Source organism: Dicentrarchus labrax, unplaced genomic scaffold (genome assembly GCF_905237075.1).
Source record: "Dicentrarchus labrax unplaced genomic scaffold, dlabrax2021, whole genome shotgun sequence".
In the NCBI taxonomy this organism is placed as follows: Eukaryota; Metazoa; Chordata; class Actinopteri; family Moronidae; genus Dicentrarchus; species Dicentrarchus labrax.
Window position 1 is genome coordinate 1,176,027 of NW_026136705.1, and position 20,292 is coordinate 1,196,318.

At 38.1% G+C, this 20,292-nt stretch overlaps 2 protein-coding genes across 14 annotated transcripts in view; one reads left to right on the forward strand and one right to left on the reverse strand.

Annotated features, from left to right (window-relative positions):
• Window positions 1–20,292, reverse strand: part of LOC127363519 (integrin beta-like protein A) — a 34,639-nt gene that overhangs the window by 1,621 nt on the left and 12,726 nt on the right. For 3 of the 4 annotated variants that reach the window (XM_051400047.1, XM_051400050.1, XM_051400049.1), the window contains exons 3-9: window positions 3,381–3,521; window positions 2,703–2,841; window positions 1,686–1,863; window positions 1,390–1,531; window positions 813–956; window positions 242–294; window positions 102–143 (exon numbers count right to left, since the gene is read on the reverse strand). In XM_051400047.1, the coding sequence (XP_051256007.1) occupies window positions 102–143; window positions 242–294; window positions 813–956; window positions 1,390–1,531; window positions 1,686–1,863; window positions 2,703–2,841; window positions 3,381–3,521 (839 nt within the window). The remainder of the gene's footprint in view (window positions 1–101; window positions 144–241; window positions 295–812; window positions 957–1,389; window positions 1,532–1,685; window positions 1,864–2,702; window positions 2,842–3,380; window positions 3,522–20,292) is intronic. The other variant, XM_051400048.1, reaches the window with a different exon arrangement.
• LOC127363525 (uncharacterized) lies at window positions 4,302–19,979 on the forward strand. 10 transcript variants are annotated; one of them, XM_051400062.1, is made up of 12 exons: window positions 4,317–4,503; window positions 5,541–5,749; window positions 5,958–6,095; window positions 6,371–6,509; window positions 6,693–6,870; window positions 7,580–7,721; window positions 7,967–8,110; window positions 8,802–8,854; window positions 16,502–16,861; window positions 16,901–17,504; window positions 17,659–17,738; window positions 18,490–19,979. In XM_051400062.1, the coding sequence occupies exons 1-10, from the start codon at window positions 4,390–4,392 to the stop codon at window positions 17,428–17,430; spliced, it is 2,007 nt and encodes a 668-aa protein (XP_051256022.1). In that variant the 5' UTR covers window positions 4,317–4,389; the 3' UTR covers window positions 17,431–17,504; window positions 17,659–17,738; window positions 18,490–19,979. The 10 variants fall into 10 exon arrangements, with proteins under 10 accessions (XP_051256025.1, XP_051256022.1, XP_051256019.1 ...); XM_051400059.1 differs by lacking the exons at window positions 7,967–8,110; window positions 8,802–8,854 and adding exons at window positions 16,032–16,175; window positions 16,359–16,411 and having other exon boundaries at window positions 4,318–4,503; XM_051400061.1 differs by lacking the exons at window positions 7,580–7,721; window positions 7,967–8,110; window positions 8,802–8,854 and adding exons at window positions 15,318–15,459; window positions 16,032–16,175; window positions 16,359–16,411 and having other exon boundaries at window positions 4,318–4,503.

Sequence of the window (20,292 nt, forward strand, 5' to 3'; positions counted from 1 at the left end):
TAGAAACACAGTGACTCAACATTACAACAAAGGCCAGAAGAAAAACTGCTTTTGTTACTACTGAACAAACACACGAGTTAAAGAGGGAATGGTGGACGTACTGGATGGTGGTGGAGTTTCTGTGGTTGCAGTTGGTGATGGGTCTGTTAACAGAAGGCACAATAAAACAAGTTGGAGGTGACCTTTATCTAAAATCAGCTACAGAATTTGAAGCACGGACTGATAAAAGAGCTCTGCTCACCATTTCCAACGCTTACAATGACACATCGGAGCTCAGAGTGATACTTTGTTGAACTGAGGAAACAAATAAAGGGCTTAGTTACAAAATGGGGTATCAAGCAAGTAAAAAGTACAAAATATAACAAAAACTTAAACCAAATAAAATTAATATATTAACACACTTATTCTGTTTTAGATAATTGAGGAAAACTTCTATTTCTATTTACAAGTCTAAACAATTACAGTTGTAAAAGTCCTGATTACATTAACTGATAACTTCCAACTGAAAACTTTTTTGTGTTTGTTCAACATACGTTAAAGGTCCAGTCTGTAGGAAACTTCCCTATCTAGAGCCAGTGTTTGGTTTGTTTGTTCTGGGCCACTGTAGAAACATGGCAGACTCCACTACGTCTGTACACAAAAATGGCTCCGACAATTCCTATAGTCAGGTGATTATACACTAATGAAAACATATCTATGAATATTATATTACATTTCTTGCAATAGATCCTCCTAAATGTTACACACTGGACCTTTAAACACACTTCACTTTACTTTCATGTACTGTTTCACAGGTTAGTGTGTTAACTGACTTATAAACTGCTTGGACGACAAAGCAGATGGGGTGGCTTTCACCGTCTTCGTCCGCAGACGGCGTCCAACTCAGGATGAACTGTCCTGCTCCTGATCTAACCTGGTATATGTTGTACGGCCCGCTGAACAGCAGCTCAGAGATCCTTTAACAAACAGAATATTAATTGTAAAATGTTGTTTATCAAACTTAAATTTACATCTTTTACATAACTTAAGTAAGCATGATGTTTTTTAAATTAACATTTGTTTAAATCTCACATACCCCATGCAGTACTCCAAAGTACCCCTAGGGGTATGTGTACCCCTATTTGAGAAACACTGATCTAGAGGCATCTGCTCCTCCTTTAATACCATCAATGCACAGCTGGTTTTAGCTCATACTATTGTTAGTTATTACGTAATTGTAATAACACACTTACGTTCCCATCACTGTGACATCTGATTCAGTTTTCTTTGTTTTTTTAGTTTCCATCCTTCCAGTTGTTGTAGTACTGGCTGATGTTTGATGAGTCAAATGAGTTGGAAAAGCTAGCAAGCAGTCTGTGTTAATACCCAAAATGTTTAATGTTGACTTACGTGGAGATATTTGCCTGCGCATTGATGCTGATTTCCAGGGTCTGATTGACAGGAGTGTACAGCCGAGCTCTGTTGGCCGGTGTTGGAGGCAGAAACTTGGGCAGATAGAGTCCCTCTGTGCAGGATGGGACCACTGGGTCCACTGGAACAATAAAGAAAAAAACATGTGCCTTTCATGGTTTGCAGCTTTCATGTAACTTGCAATCCAAGAACTGATGGTCACTAACTCAGCTAAAGAGATTCCGACTTCAGTAAGTGTAGCCATGAGCCCAGCTTGTGAAAAAATTAAATCTGACCTTTTAAAACAAACTGGACAGGTATTTTGCTGAGAGAGTTGTTGGTAGTTGTCATCACCAGCACTCCGTTGGTTTGACTCAGAGTGATTGTCTGCCTGGGAAAGTCCTCCATCACCAGCTGTACGGCGTACAGACCTTCATTACTGCTACTGGTGGGGCTGAATGACAGCGAACAAGACTGCAAAAGGACAAAAATAAAGAAGCTTTTTTGGGGCTTTTATTGCTTTTTATTATAGTGACAGCTAAAGACAGGCAGGAAAGGGGGTCAGAGAGAGAGGATGACACGCAACAAAGGGTTGCAGGTTGGATTCGAACACTGGGCCGCTGCAGCAAGGACTCAGCCTTAGTACATGGATCGCCAGCTCTACCCACTGAGCTATCCAGGAACTCACAAAGTAAGGATTTGAACTGATCATGGCACTATATAAAAAAGCTTGGTGCCTCATGGTGGCACTACGGTGACCAGACGTCCCGGTTTGTCCAGGATTGTCCAGGTTTTGAGTTGGTTGTCCCAAGTCCCAACAAATACCCGTAAAACACTAAAATGTCCCGAATTGCCCCAGTTTTCATCACACTAAAAATCTGAATATTATACTTATTTTCAGCTGAGCTCAGATCAAGCTCTGTCCCACTCATTGTTACCTAACCTAACAATTCAGCACTAATTTGTCTGCATGTGTGTCAAAGTGTGGATCATTTTAAAGGTTAGCCTATGAGCTTATGACTCACAGTCATTATGCAGCAGTTTGCTGCCGTAGAAAAGTCTGGATGAAAAGTCAGAGGATCAACAGGAGTCTATACGGTTCATCCTCTTGGGAACATGAATGTCTGTAGAACGTTGCATGGCAGACAATTTAATTGTTGTTGAGATACAGTCCAAGTGACCACCAGAAGCAGCTAGCATGGCTCTTCCTCACACATTAAGTCAAATGGCATTATGTTAAATATGCATTCTTTAAAATAACAATAGCATTTTTAGGGCCACTTTGCTTACTAACACTAACACTTGTTACTCACTGATGAGAGGTTGAGAACAGACGCCGGTGTGCAGGGGTTACACTCTGACAGTACTGTGTTTCCATATCTGCATTTAACCTCGTCTCCATCAGGGTCAAACGCCAGCAGGTTGAAATCTCTCTGACAGTTTGAAGGAACTCTGAACAAGATAAACATAACTGACTCAGGACTATGAAACCAGTTTTGGATTAAGCTAAAATCAAACTGTAAAGAATTCTGGATTACAGATATATCGGAGTTAGAATAGTAAATAACAGTGTCATCAACATAAAGATAAACAGAACAATTCAAACACATTCAAGGTAGATCACTGATGAAAAAAAATGGCAAAAAGAAGTGGTCCCATGGTGGATCTATTTCTGTCAAACTATTCCTTGAAGAAATAATTTTGTCCTTAATATTGTCTCAGAGGACTTTATAATCTGTTCAACTCTCCTTAGACTCTTGATTCAGTTAAGACAAACATCCAAAGGGACAAAAATTGAGAAAATAACTCTTTAATGACGAATATTCTTCTTGAAGTCTAAGTTGATTTTAGCTTATTATATATGAGAAAGTATCTTTTTTTTATAAGGAATGTCTCATGCACAGAAGCAAATTGGTTGTGCTCTGGTGTTTGGTGGCAGTATTTGTTGGCATTAAGGGGTTTTGGATCTGTGAAAAAACGAGTAAGCTTACCTCACAGCTGGCAGTACGGTGGTTTGGGGTGATCTGTTGGGTATGTTGGTGTCCGACCGGTTCCGCAGCTCCACCCGAGTCACAGCTCTCCATGATACAATGCCATTTACGATGTTATTTATCCAGTTACCACCATCTAACCTGTGGTGGAATTTCATTAGAAAGTTATTGTGATACACAGAATCTTATGTATTTCAGGTGTTATTGTGTAAGCTGAGTTAGTTTCAAGAGTGCACTCACAAAAATAACTTAAATAATAAATAACAGGAAAAGAGAGGCAGAAAGGTACTTAGGGAGTGGCAGTAGGTTAGATATCGTGACAGTATGTGACAGAACATGTATACGTTTAACAGTTCTGGGTTTAAAGAACTCAATCTGACGGGTCTACTAAGTTCTACACCTTTCTGTTCTGACAGCTGAATTGTTAATCAGTTACTCTTGTTGCATTTGACAGAGATTTTCAGAGTTTTGTGGTAATGGGGAGGCAGTCAGTTCAGTCCTGTATTCAGACAGACTGGCAGCCTCCTCATTCAATGAGTTTCTGACACCTTAATGACTTTCAACCACCTACATTACCACAATCCTCACTGCAACAACCATCCATCAACAACAGCAGATACAAAGGAATTCCTGAATCTCTCTGAAGAGCACCTGGGCATAACAAGCCTGTCTCTAAAAACATTCTACTTATTATCCTCTTTTTGCCTCTTTCAAGACATCAGATTTCTACTTTCTGTCAACAAGTTATTCATTTCTGCACTATTGACAGTTGGTTAAGACAACTGCATTTACTGCCCATTTGTCAATTCTGTTCATAATCTTGTTTCAACAAAAAAAATATATATACATTTCCTTATACCAGATCACTTCCTGGTTTATTGTTTCATGTTAATCTGAACAATCTTCAGCCAGGTAGAAGCAAGGAGACAGAGTGAAAGAGAAACAGTCTTTGGAAGTACGTGTTGGTATTAATTCACTGTCTTTATGCTGAGAGAGTAACACATTCACAATGTCGCTCTCTCTGCTTCTGCTGCTGCTGGTCTGCAGCGTCCAGGCAACTGATTTTTATGGCACAGTGATGACCTACTACCCCAAAAACACTAACGCAGATGGATCTATGGCGGTATGTACAGTTTCATTCTAATCCAAAATATTCACCTTTTGAAATTTGACAATTTGTACCAAACTACAAGTTTGGTACAGTATTTCTGTGATGAAGAAAATACAGCAAATGTTGTATTTCTGTAAATTTTCTGTATTTTTTAAATGTAATGTGCATTAAAGCTACCCACACTGTAAAACCAGATAAGTTAATTTTATTAAAAATGTTTAAGTAACATTAACTCAATTTTGTAAGTTAAACAAAAACATTCTTGATCAAGTAGCTTTAGTAATGTTGAGTGAGTGAGAATGACTCAGTTTTGTACCTTTTATTTGTACTGTGAAAACAAAATACCTTTAAAAGAGTTATTAATCAGGAATGTTTCTGTAACTTACAAAACTAAGTCAGTGCAACTTAAAATTATTAGTAAAAGCGGCTTAATCAAGAATCTTTTTTATCCTAAAAAACTAAATTTGTGTTACTTAAAAGTTTTGATGTAATCAGTATCAGTGTTTTGAGTTAAATGAACATGTCTGGTTTTCTTGTCTTGTCTTATAGGATCACAAATGCAAATACATGTCTTCAAAAGTAGCATCTTTTCCAAAGTTAGCATTTATTTTGAAATAAATTATTACATATTGTGTTTGTACTGTTTCAAAATGTGGGAGTTGAACTTTTTTTATCTTGTTACAGCTTTTGGCTGTTTAGACCAGAGACAACTTTAGGGCCAAAGGGGGTTTAATTTAGGTTAATTCTTAAAAATATAACATCTACAGATGAAGACATCCATTTTGGTTGTTTATTACATAATACACTGTATTACATTGTCATAAAAAGTGCAACTCCTGCATTTTGTAATAACCACCACAAAATTTAATAATTCACCACAAAATGCAGGGAAATGTGTGACATATTGCTTTCAAACTGGTTATTTAAAGTGAAAATATCTCACATTTAGCTGACTTATTACACAATGTGTTGTTGCACATGGAAATAAACAACCTTTATATATTATGGATGTTGTCATTAATACCGACATCTTCATTGTAATACTACAGGTGGTTCTTCGCTATAAGGTGAACTTCCACAATTGTGCAGATGAAAGTGAAGCATCGAGGATCTGCACTGGGAATTGTGGGAATCAGAGCATAATCAAACACGAGGTAGACAGGGAGGACAGCGTAGCCCAGTTGGGCAACGGAGAGTGGTGTCAGACAGAGGGAATCCTGACTGTACAGGTTCTCAGCAACGCTCCGCTTGAGCTGGAGTAAGTGCACCATGACAATGCAAGAATTACAATTAAACTTTTTGAGGCCCTGGAAAGAAACCCTTCTTAATCGCCACCAAACAAGTAATCAATGGATTTTAAACACTTGATTTGTGGCGTCACAAACACCTTGTAGTAATATCTTTAGTTCACTCAGGTTCTGTGCAGCACAGTAAAAACTGACTTTCTCATTAACTTCCACCAACAGATTAAATGGTGGTGCCTGGATAGCTAACATTAATGGCATCGGAAATTGGAGTGCTGTGACTCAGGTGGAGCTGAGGAACCGGTCGGACACCGGCAAAGCCAACACATCACCCCAAACCACCATACTGCCCGCTGTGAGGTAAACTGCAAATCAGTTATACTTTATTATATTATATTTTGTATTAATCAGAATCTGCAAAGTAACTAGTAACTGAAGTTCTGAAATTGATGTAGTGGAGTAAAAAGTGAAATATTTGCATCCAAAAGAGAAACAGAAGTATAAATTAGCATAAAATGGAAAATTGCATATACCTTAACAGTGTACTTCAGTGCAGCAGGTGAGTAAATGTACTTTCACCACTGATATTATGAATCTTTTCATATTCAGAAATTTTGAATTTCTCTTTATTTCAGAGTTCCTTCAAACTGTCAGAGAGATTTCAACCTGCTGGCGTTTGACCCTGACGGAGACGAGGTTAAATGCAGATATGGAAACGCATCGCTGTCAGAGTGTGACATCTGCACGCCAGCGTCTGTTCTCAGCCTCTCATCAGTGAGTAGCTAAAGCAACTCTTATTTAAATTAATATTGTGCCTTATAACAACCTGGGCAGATAACTGAGAGTGTAGAAGAAACTACGGTGGCCACAAAACACCAAAGGCCCGATCTGGAGTCAGTGTTTGGTTTGTCTGTTCTTAGTTATTTTGATCTCATGTCCCCTTTTGTCCTCTTTCAGTCTTGTACTCTGTCATTCAGCCCCACCAGTAGCAGTAATGAAGGTGCATACGTCGTACAACTGGTGATGGAGGACTTTCCCAGGCAGGATATCATCCTGACTCAGACCAACGGTTCGCAGGTGGCGAGAAGTACAAACGACTCTATCAGCAAAATACCTGTCCAATTTGCTTTAAGGGGTAAGACTTCTTCTTTTGGCAACCTGGACTTAAAGCCACACATTTCAGCTAGAAATACTGTTAAACTTAAAAAGCAGGCTCCTAATTGGACACAGCTTCCCTTTTAGTGGCCTGTTGTGGCCACGCATTTTGACAAATAAATACAAGTCTCAATTAGACGCCTGGTCTGGACATCTACTGCTTGAGAAAAGACGGCTTGAGCGAGTTTTAAGCTGCTTAGATCGCCTACACAAATATAAATGTTTAAACTTTTACCAGTAGGGACATGCTACACATCGGTAGATCAGTTGGATTCGCCACAGTTCAACCATTCAGTTCATTTTACAGAAACCATGCGCACCAACAAATGATCAAACAAAAGATTTGTGACTAAGATGTCAAATTTTTATACAAGTAATATTTATACCGGTTTTAATTTGATAGTATTTCCCATCTTTGATGAGCAAGAGTTTTGTGCAAAAGGAATTTAAGGCCTGACCCGTATGCATGCTGGTTGAGTACACTGATTGAATCTTAAAAAAGCCTGGGCTATTAATTGAAGTCTTAGTAGTTGATCCTCTGTGAGTGAAAATCTATTTGTGGTACAGTACGTCTCAAGGCCCATAGGTGGCAGTGGTAGACAGACTGATGGATGGACGGACCAACCAGCACTGCCACCCTTAGGAAACCTTGACGTAGCTGAAATGTTTGCTTTTTCTTATTGTTCTAGTGGATCCTGTGGTGCCATCCTGCACTGAGGGACTTTATCTGCCCAAGTTTCTGCCTCCAACTCCAGCCAACAGAGCTCGGCTGTACACTCCTGCCAATCAGACCCTGGAAATCAGCATCAAGGCAGAAGCAAATATCTCCACGTAAGTCAAAGATAAAAGTAATTTAAACCATCAGCAACACATCTGACTCACTAAAACTCAGCCAGCCATACAATCACTGTCATTTAGGAAACAATATGAAAAAGAAATCTGAGTCAGATGCCAAGTTAGATAAAAAACCATCTCCATCCACCTGTGGATTCCAATCATGCCGTCACGCCATTTATGGCTGGGGCGGGTTTGAAAATGTTTGTCTTACAACTGATATCTTCTTCTGTTTTTTACAGAATTACTGAGCTGCTGTTCAGCGGGCCGCACAACACAAACCAGACAAATTCAGGAGTAGGACAGTACATCCTGAGATGGACGCCGTCTGAAAACGAAGATGGAGAAAGCCACCCCATCTGCTTTGTCATCCAGGCAGTTTTCAAGTCAGTAACTTGTCCCATGAACATTGAAACATACAAAACTGTACAAACTGATGTAAAAAAATCTTATATTTCCAGTTCAGTATATGATATGAGGCTACAGCTAGGGCTTAGCTTAGCATAAAAGCTGGAAATGGGGAAACCTCTGAGGCTCATTAAGTAATATCCTATGTCTAGTATATTTAATTTGAATTTGAAGTAAAAAAAAACAAAGTGTTGTGGTTTTATGGGGGGTTATGTGCAGAACTATTATTATATTATTATATACTCTTGGATGGGAGCAGTGACTTTATCTCCACTGGTTTGCTCAGTGACTCTCCAGTGACACCAAGACTCCAGGCTATAGATTCATATTTAACAGAGGCAGAGCAGCCGAAGGACGTCAGAGGGATATTCTCTCCATAAACTATGATCCAGTTTCACCCAAATCACGGATAAAGTTGTGTTTTTCTGCAGTAATCAGTAGAGCTAGAGCTAGACAACTAATAAATCTTCAACAAAGAAATTGAGTTTTTGTAAATACATCGTTAAATAGGGGTAAAATATAACTGAGGATGCAATATGAAAGGGTTAAAATTATTTTTTTTACTTTACCTGGACTTTAAAATGGAGGAGACCCCAAATACTTTCTATCTAATGTCTGAAAATGATTTGTGACATCAATTTTTACAACTGCACTGATTTATTTTCGCAGTTCAACCAAGTATCACTCGGAGCTACGATGTGTGATTGTGAGTGTTGGAAACGGTCAGTGGAACTATTCTTTACTTTTTATATTTTAAATTACATTTCCTGGATTGGTAAAGTTGACTTGTCATCTATCATTTATATTCACTTCTGTTTACAGCCCCAACAACAACTACAACCATTGATCCAACAACAACACGGATAACTACAACAACCACCATTCCCTCTATAACTACCCCACTACCTCCAACCACTATTCCATCCACAACAACTACCCCACTAACTACTACACCAACTACCACCACACAAACCACCATTACCTCTACAACTACACCACTACCTACAACACCTACTCCATTCACAACTACTACCCCACCAACTACACCTACTACACCCAATACCACCATACAAACAAACATTACCTCTACAAGTCCCCCACTACCTCCAACCACTACTCCATCCACAACTACTACCCCACTAACTACTACACCAACTACCACCATACAAACCACAGTTTCCTCAACAACTACACCACTACCTACAACAACTACTCCATTCACAACTACTACCCCACTAAGTACAACACCTGTAACTGAAGACCCAAACCAAAGTGAGTATGACAGATGGTGATGTTATCTCTTATGCATAGATACATATACTTAGCTAAGTAACAAGTGAAGATCTTGAATTATTAGTGAATGTAATGAGTGTTATGTGTGTATTATTATAGTTTGCCGATCCTTTTGACCTACATTGTAATGTTAAGTCACTGTGCTTCTAGTTGTTGCAGCTGTGAAAGTAAGGATTTCCACTACGGTTACCCTGTCTGAGGACGACTTCAGGTATATTTTCATACCACAGGTCAGTCTTTTTTTATGTAATGAGAAATCCTGTCAAAGCATCACATAACTGCACCTGCTGTGTATTAATATATAATTAATCAAGCACTCAACAGATAAACAGATAGATACTGTAAGACCTATAAGTGTAGATAGACACATTTAAAAACTGACTGATAAATCATCATCAAATAACCCCAAACATATTGAATTTCTGCCAATAAAGCCTCCAAAATGTTACACACTGGACCTTTAAAGGAGACATGTTATTGTATTTCTGTAAGTGAACTTGTTGTTGGTGAACAGCTGCACTGTAACATCGGTATTTATCTCAGTTAGTTTCATTCCCTCAAATACCTCAGAGAACTTAGTGATCATATCTCAGCATGTTTTCTCCTCCAGATTAAAGCTGAACTGGTGAGACGAGGGCTGCCATCAGACATCACTATAGGCCTTGTGAGTTATGTGCAACTGCAACGTGCAACCGCAGCGCTCTCTGTTGTTTCAACATGATCATTTATTGACCCCCGGAAGGAACATTTATTTTCACCCACAGTTAAAACTGCAAGTTCAGCTGCTTTAATGTGACCATAGTTATAGTTATTCCAAGTTTGGTGTTTGCTTGTTTTTATCACTTAACTGTATAAATGTAAAAAGTTACTGGTCATTTTTTTAATGTTTTTGCTGCCTTTAATTTTATATGCAATGTGTACTTATTTTATTTGCCTGTTTTGATTAAAGCCAACTACAAAAGCAAATTATTGCCAACAGAATTAAGCTTAAATGACTTAAAGATGTCAACAACCAACTAAACTAACTTTATTGACCATCATCTCAGTTATTACAGTTTTTCTTGTTTGCTTGAACACATTTGTCTTCAGCTTCTTGTAGTTACTGAGCCATTTGTTGATACATTACACAATTATAGTATATGTGACAAATAAATGTAAGAAGGCATATCACAAGATGAACTGTATTAATTTCTCCAAAATGATTATACTAGAGATAATAAACCCTGCCACACTTTTTTGAGATGCCCTGTTGAAAAACTGTAAAACAGACATTTTCTAATGAAGTTTTTATTCATTATATTCTTTTGTGCAGGTCTTTTAGTGCCAAATGTGGGACCTACAGTAAGCTCCTAGATTATACAAATTCATTATGATACAGGTTTTGTACTGCATTCTTTATTTATCAGAGAACCAATAAAGAATTTCACGTTCATTATGTTACAGCCTCTTACTCTCCTTATGTGCCTTTGGCCTCTTTGATTCATGCTTGCAAATAGCAACACAGATTAAGGAAGTTAATAACTAAGTACAAATGCTTTGAGATTGTACATTTCAGAGCTACTTTAGTAAAGAATCAGTTCTTCTACTTTTATCAGTGTTTTCTTTTTACCTAAGTATCTGTACTTCTACTTGAGTAAAAAATGTGTGTACTTTTGCTTCTGTTTGGATAAGAATTGATTGCTGATTAAAGAGCAGTCATTTCTATCTGCTGTGTATAGATTTTGAAAAAGGGTTAGGTGTGAAAAATGTGTTAGAAAATGAAAAAGGCTTCTGTTGTGCTATGAAGGCAATGATGAAGATCAAGTGGATCCCAGTTTCCTTCTTAGCAATAAAAAAAAACTGCACTGCAAAAACAGCTCTTCTAGAAAGAAGCCAAATATTCTTAAATATTATAAAATGTTATTGTATTAAGCAAAAAAAATTACCAATGGGGTAATCCAATTTAGCTTGGCTAGAATTCTTAAACTAGCATAACAATCTAGCCATCGAAAGATTGTAATGGGCCTTAAAACTAGAAAGAATTTTAAAAATGTAAGCAAGTCGTGCTTATAACAAGCAATGAATACTCAATTATTTAAGAAGGAATTTGTTAAAATAAGTATTTTGGTCACTTTATTGAGTTGGATTTAAAAATGTGTACCCTAATCTAAGATTAATTATTAGCAAAAAAATCTTACAATATGAGACAATTTCGTGAAACACTCAAATTAAATTGGTGACTTTGTCAAATACAGACAAGACAAGTCGAAACTGTGCAGCCAATGAGAGCAGCTCAATTCGCACTCGACTCTGGTGGCTATTAAAAGGATAGCCCCTTGAGGTAGAGCATCTCATTTTTGAGGGGGTCCTCAAAAAGACACAAATACAAAACAAAACACATATGAACAAAGAACAGCTTTACATAACAAACATTCACTGAAAATACAAACTTTTAAGGATTCTGGATTTGCAATATAGCAGCGTTAGAATAGAAAATAGCAGTGTTATCAGCATAAAGATGAACAGAACAATTCAAACACTTTTGAGGTTTTTTATAAGAAATGTCAGATGCACAGAAGCAAATTCGTTGCACTCTGGTTTTTGGTGGCAGTATTTGTTGCCATTGAAGGGTTTTGGATCTGTGAAACAATGTGATACACAGAATATTTTGTACTTACTGTATGTACTGTAGGTTTATTGTGTGTATTAGACCTCAACATAAAGTGTGTTAGTGAGTAATCAAATCACCAGGAGCCAACGAACAGCAATGCTGATGTTTGGCAACAATTCAAGTCTCTCTCAAAATAATAATTTCCTCATACCAGATCATTTCCTGGTTTATTGTGTTGTGTTAATCGAAACAATCTTCAGCCAGGTAGAAAAGGGGAGACGGAGTGGAAGAAATGCAGTCTTTGGAAGTACGTGTTGGTATTAATTCACCGTCTTTATGCTGAGAGAGTAATACATTCACTATGTCGCTCTCTCTGCTTCTGCTGCTGCTGGTCTGCAGCACCCAGGCGAGTCATTTTTATGGGACAGTGATGACCTACTACCCCAAAAACACTAACGCAGATGGATCTATGGCGGTACGTACAGTTTCATTCTAATCCAATTTATTCACCTTTTTTATTTTACCAGAGTTATAACAGTATTTCTGGGATGTAGAAACTAAGGAAAATGTTATATTTTGGAAGAAAAAATCTATTTTTTAGAATATAACAAGAATTTATCATTTTCCCCTTTTTTGTGAACTTTTTGATGATCTTAGCTGAATTTGTAAGATGATAATAACTTATTACAGCTTTTGGCTGTTTAGATCAGAGTCCACTATAACACCAAAGGGGGTTTAATATAGGTTAACTGTTAAAAATATAACATGTACAGATGAAGACATCCATTGTGGTTGGTTATTACATAATGCACGTTACATTGCATTGTCATCATAAAAAGTGCAATGTAATAACCAACACAAAATGTAAGTATGCAGTTGTTATTACATATGGAAGTGAGAATATATTACATTTAGTTGAGTTATTTCATAAGATGTTGTTACACATGGCAATAAACAACCTTCATTTATTACGGAGGCTGTCAACACATCTTCATTCTAATACTACAGGTGGTTGTTCGCTATAAGCTGAACTTCCACGATTGCACACATTCTGTATTATGGACCTGCAGTGGGAATTGTGGGACACAATCGTGGGACTGCTATGGTAACTGTTTACACGAGGTAGACAGGGAGGACAGTGTAGCCCAATGTCGGGCAACGGAGAGTGGTGTCAAACAGAGGGAATCATCTCTCAACAGGTTCCCAGCAACGCTCCGCTTGAGCTGATGTGAGTGCACCATGACAATCCAAAAGTTACATTATTTCAGACAGACAAACATTTTCCAAAATGTCAACAATGACACTAAATCTTTTGAGGCTCTGGAAGGAAACCCTTCTTAATCGCCACCAAACAAGTAATCAATGGATTTAAATACTTAATTTGTGGCATCACAAACACACCTTGTATAAATATCTTTAGTACACTGAGGTTCTGTGCAGCACAGTAAAAACTGACTTTCTCATTTACTTCCACCAACAGGTTAGATGGTGGTAACTGGTTATTTAATAGACATAACATCTATTATTAACTATTGAACTTAACAAACATACGTCATGAAAACCGCCCAAGTACCTAAGCCTCATTTTCCTGTTTTTATTTATTATTTAAGTTCTTTGTGAGTGCACTCTTGAGACTAACCAACACCTAAATACATAAGTAAGTGAATCACAATAACTTTCTAATGAAATTCCACCACAGGTTAGATGGTGGTAACTGGATAAATAACATCGTAAATGGCATTGTATCATGGAAAGCTGTGACTCGGGTGGAGCTGAGGAACCGGTCGGACACCGGCAAAGCCAACACATCACCCCAAACCACCATATTGCCTGCTGTGAGGTAAACTGCTGGGTAGCTTACTCTGTAATAATAAATAATAATTAATTAGATTATTATAATATTGTATTGATCAGAATCTGCAAAGTAACTAGTAACTTACGTTATGAAATAAATGTAGTTGAGTAAAAAGTAAAATATTTGCCTTCAAAATGTAGTAATATAAATTAGTACAAAATGGAAAATTACAAGTACCTTAAAATTGTACTTCAATGCAGACGTTGAGTAAATGTACTTAGTTACATTTTACCACTGGTTATCATTAATCTTGACACCAAGATTTTCATTTTAACTCCAAATTTGGCTCCAAATATCTGCTATCAGCCACCTTTATTCCCATTAATCAGTATTTGTTTCTATCCTGATAAAACCATACTGGTTGATTACTCATAGTTTTCTTAGATTTAAACTTGTTATGCCCAGAAAAAATAGATAAAAAACTCTGAAATCTGCTGAAATCTGCTGACCTGTGTTCAAGTTCAGGTTCAAGCTTTGAGTTAGAAACGTGAAAATGTAGAGGAACAAGGGAATCAGGTTGCATTTACCTAGCGAACTGCCTGCATGGTTTACACAGACAGTAACTGAGGGAGAGGAACTTTCTCTTTATTTCAGAGTTCCTTCAAACTGTCAGAGAGATTTCAACCTGCTGGCGTTTGACCCTGACGGAGACGAGGTTAAATGCAGATATGGAAGCGATGCACAGTCAGAGTGTAACCCCTGCACGCCACCATCTGTTCTCAACCTCTCATCAGTGAGTAGCCAAAGTAACTCTTATTTAAATGAATATTGTGCTTTATAACAACCTGGGCAGATAACTGAGAGTGTTGAAGAAATTAAGGTGGAACACAAAAGGCCCGATCCAGAGTCAAAGTTTGTTTTTTCTGTTCTTGGTTCAATTGACTTCATGTCCCCTTTTGTCCTCTTTCAGTCTTGTACTCTGTCATTCAGCCCCACCAGTAGCAGTAATGAAGGTGCATACGTCGTACAACTGGTGATGGAGGACTTTCCCAGGCAGAATATCAACCTGACTCAGACCGACGGTTCGCAGGTGGCGAGAACTACAAACGACTCTATCAGCAAAATACCTGTCCAATTTGCTTTAAGGGGTAAGACTTCTTTTGAAACCATGGACTTAGAGCCACATATTTAGTAGATGATATTCTGTGAGTGAAAACAATTGTTTTTTATATATATATATATATATATAACTGACATTGCAATGAATCTTGTTTAACATGCTGATGTTAACAAACTTTTACCTCATCATGACCCTAGCAGAAAACTTACAACACAGTACACTTCCAACCTACACAGTATTTAGATATTTCACTGAATAAGTAAAGAATTTCACCTGCTGGTGGAACAAGACCAAGAGGGGACCACTAAAGATAGACAGACTGACCAGCACTGCCACCCTTAGGAAACCTCAACGTAGCTGAAATTTTGTTTTTTCTTATTGTTCTAGTGGATCCTGTGGTGCCATCCTGCACTGAGGGACTTTATCTGCCCAAGTTTCTGCCTCCAACCCCAGCCAACAGAGCTCGGCTGTACACTCCTGCCAATCAGACCCTGGAAATCAGCATCAAGGCAGAGGCAAATGTCTCCACGTAAGTTGAAAAAAAAACTAATTTAAAAGAAATGTAATGTTAATGATGCCGTGGTGGAACTGGTTAGATAAGAAATATTTTGCTCCACATTAAGACAGGAGTTGCATACACAAATGGTTTTCAAGTGCACAGTTACTCTTGTGTAACTCCAACACTGATGCTAAAGCAGGTTTGACACAAATGCAATGCGTGTAACAGAAGTAACTGTGTAGTGCTGTTAAGATATACACACAGCACTATACATATAGACAGCAGTATGCATTCAAAGCCAAGAGAAAACATGACAAACTTCCTGTATTGTGTGTAAGGACCTATTGATTAAGTTTCACAAGCTTAGAGCTTTAAAAGATAATACGCAACAACAAAACAATAGAATCAGCAGCACATCTGACTCACCAAAACTCAACCAGTTCTACAACCACTGTTATGAAGGAAACAACATTAAAAAGAAATCTGATACCAAGTGAGAAAAAAAAAAAGTTTCCATCCACCTGCAGTAGAATTTGTGGGTGGGGAGGTTTTGGAAATTCTTGTCAGACAACTGTATTGATTTCTTCTTCTGTTGGTTACAGAATTACTGAGCTGCTGTTCAGCGGGCCGCACAACACAAACCAGACAAATTCAGGAGCAGGACAGTACATCCTGAGATGGACGCCGTCTGAAAACGAAGATGGAGAAAGCCACCCCATCTGCTTTGTCATCCAGGCAGTTTTCAGGTCAGTCACTTCCCCCTGAACATGTCCCTGTTTGATGACAGGAAGTAAAGCACTGAGGTTTGTCCATCCTGGACTTTTAAAAATGGAAGAGACTTCAAAACGAATTCTATCTTGAAATGTCTGAAAATGATTTGTGGCATAATTTTCTGCAAATAAAACAACTGTACTGATTTATTTATGCAGTACAACCAAGTATCACTCGGAGCTACGTTGTGTGATTGTGAGTGTTGGAAACGGTGAGTGGAACCATTCTTTATTTTTTGTGTTTTAAATTACGTTGCTGATTTCCTGGATTGGTAAAATTTACTTGTCACTTCTGTTTACAGCCCCAACAACAACTACAACCATTGATCCAACTACAACAACCACACAAAGTACAACCACCATTCCCTCAACAGCTATCCCACTACCTACAACCACTACCCCATCCACAACTACTACACCACAAATTACAACAACTACACCACCAACTACAACCACTACCCCATCCACAACTACTACACCACAAATTACAACAACTACACCACCAACTACAACCACTACCCCATCCACAACTGCTACACCACAAATTACAACAACTACTGCACCAACTACCACCACACAAACGACTGTTCCCTCAACAACTACCCCACCAACTACAACCACTACCCCATCCACAACTACTACACCACAAATTACAACAACTACTGCACCAACTACCACAAAAACGACTGTCCCTCAACAACTACCACCAACTACAACCACTACCCCATCCACAACTACTACACCACAAATTACAACAACTACACCACCAACTACAACCACACCCCATCACAACTACTACACCACCAACTACAACCACTACCCCATCCACAACTGCTACACCACAAATTACAACAACTACTGCACCAACTACAACCACTACCCCATCCACAACTGCTACACCACAAATTACAACAACTACCGCACCAACTACAACCACTACCCCATCCACAACTACTACACCACAAATTACAACAACTACACCACCAACTACAACCACTACCCCATCCACAACTGCTACACCACAAATTACAACAACTACACCACCAACTACAACCACTACCCCATCCACAACTACTACACCACAAATTACAACAACTACACCACCAACTACAACCACTACCCCATCCACAACTACTACACCACAAATTACAACAACTACTGCACCAACTACCACCACACAAACCACCTTTCCCTCAACAACTACCCCACTAGGTACGACCACAATCAATGAAACCACTACAGCTCCTTCTACAACCACTACACCAACTACAACACCAACACCTGTAACCGAAGCCTCGAACCAAAGTGAGTATGACAAATGGGGAAGTTATCACCTTTTATGAATAAATACATATACATGACTACTAGTCAAAGAACAATGGCACTTGATCTTGCCTATGAGACTCTGCATTATTACTCATTTTGACCACATTGTAATGTTGAGTCATTGCATTTCTAGTTGTTGCAGCTCTGAAAATAAGGATTACCTCTACGTCTCCCCTGTCTGAGGACTACATCAGAAATACTGGCCTACAACAGGTACGTCTCTTCTTAAGTAACGAGAAATCCTCAAAACATTAGATAACTGGACCTGCTAAGATGAGTAGCAGCTTTAATTATACACCGATGAGCCATAACATTCTGACCACTGACAGGTGAAGTGAATAACACTGATTATCTGGTTATCATGGCACCTGTCAGTGGGTGGGATATATCAGGCAGCAAGTCACCATTTTGTCATCAAAGTTGATGTTTTAAAAGCAGGAAAAATGGGCAGCGTGAGGATTTGAGTGACTTTGACAAGGACCAAATTGTGATGGCTAGACGACTGGGTCAGAGCATCTCCAAAACTGCAGCTCTTGTGGGGTGTTCCCGGTCTGCAGTGGTCAGAACCTATTAAAAGTGGTCCAAGGAAGGAAAAGCAGGTGAAAGCATTCTTTAATGGAAAAGTTATTCCCTGATGGCAGTGGCCATCTTTCAGCAGGATAATGCCACAAATTAAAAATGGTTCAGGAATGGTTCAACTTGGCCTCCAAATTCCCCAGATCTCAATCCATCTGTAGGATGTGCTGGACAAACAAGTCCAATCCATGGAGGCCCCATCTCACAATTTACAGGATTTAAAGGATCTGCTGCTAATGTGTTTGTGCCAGATACCACATCACCATTCCATTTCATTTATGCCCATAAAGCCTCCTAAATTTTACACGCTGGACCTTTAAAGGAAAAATTTAAAATGTATTTCTTTAAGTGATCATATCTCAGCACCACTGTGTGTTCCCTCCTCCAGATTAAAGATGAACTGGTGAGACGAGGGCTGCCATCAAACATCACTCTACGGCTTGTGAGTAGTGTGCAACTGCAACCTACAACCACAGCGCCCCCTGTTGTTTCAACGTGATCATCATTTATTGACCCCTGGAAGGAACATTTATTTTCCATCTTCCGTTAATTGCTAAAGTTAAAACTACAAGGCCAGCTGCATTAACGTGACCATTACTATATGACTATACAGGTCCATTCCAAATGTGGTGATTATTTTATTATTTCAAAATGTTAAAGTTTGCAGATTTGCACTGTGTGATTAGAATGTGTTTGTAATGCTCACTACCTGAAATTACTGCCTAAAAGGCTTTGCTGCCTTTGATTTTATATGTTATGTGTACTTTTTTATATTAAAGCCAACTGCAAAAGCAAATTATTGCTAACAGAATTAAGTTTATCTGACTTTAAGATGTCAAAAACCAACTAAGATCAGCATCTCAACAAAAAATACAAAAATGGATACCAAAATGTGACTTTATCCACATTATATTACAACATTCATTGAGCGTCATATAAGTTATAACAGTATTTCTCATTTGCTTGAACACATTTATCCATTCAGAAGTTACATTTTTAAAACTGTTGTTTGCACAATGCTCTAAAACTCACACAATCATTAAAAACACGCAACAAAAGCAAATATTTCCATCAAACAACACAATCAGTGGTCAAATTAATGTATTCTTTCCTGGGGGTTGGGACACCCACTTGGGGTTACCAAAGATTCTTGATAAGGCGTGCTAGAAAACTTAGACAGTAGGCCTATATCTCAGTAATTGGTTCACTTCTGTAATAGAACAAAGTGTCAGGAATAAGAAAACTAAATCGGAATATGTTAAAAATGATTAAAAATACATAATACAGACAGAGAACTGCGCAAAAAGTTCCATGAACAGGTAATAATCTGCTCAAAGTTCATCCAAATAACTCAGACAAATGTCTTGCAGTGACTGAGTTCACTATTCGGGTTAATTGTACAGTTTTGAATATGATATCATAAAATGTTATTAGTCAGTCACTTTACTAAATCATAGGATCTATCTATCAATATGAACCTGTTCAACCTTAATTTGTGCTTTATGCCTGTGTCATTTGTCCTTTACATAATTATAGTATAGGTGCCAAAAACTTAGCAAGCATATCACAGCATGAACTGTATTCTTGTCTCCAAAATAAAATGAGGTGCTACCTCTCAATGGGCTATCCTTTCAATGAATTGTCATTGTCAGTGATTAAAGTTATGCAATCTGTTGAGAACAGGCAGAGGGAGCCACTGCTGAAAGAGTGACACATCAAACACATGTACAGACTAAACCACCTGTCTGATTACAGCCTCAGTGACTGTTCTTGTTCATCAGTTGCTTCACTAAAGATCTTTGTATGGAACAGGTCCGCCTACTTGAACCAATTATGACTCAAGCCTCGATGAGTCTAAATAAAGAATGTTACGTCTGATGATGGAGCTCTGCGGATCCTTTGGTTCAATTTTGGTTTGAACACCGTGATGTAAATTTAAGTCATGTATTCATGTCAATTTGGGAGCTTACAGAAGGCTCCCCAATTTTTTTAATATGCGTTGTATCTCTCCATCACATTTTATTCTGCTTTCGTATGTAATATATTAATTAGTATATTTTGTAAAAATGAATAAAATCTAAAAGAAATATTAAATTTAATGGGTAAATGCAATAGTAGAGACTGTATCTCAAGCTTTTGTTTTTATTTCTGTCTGTATAATAATATTTGTCTGTGGTGACATTTAAGACAT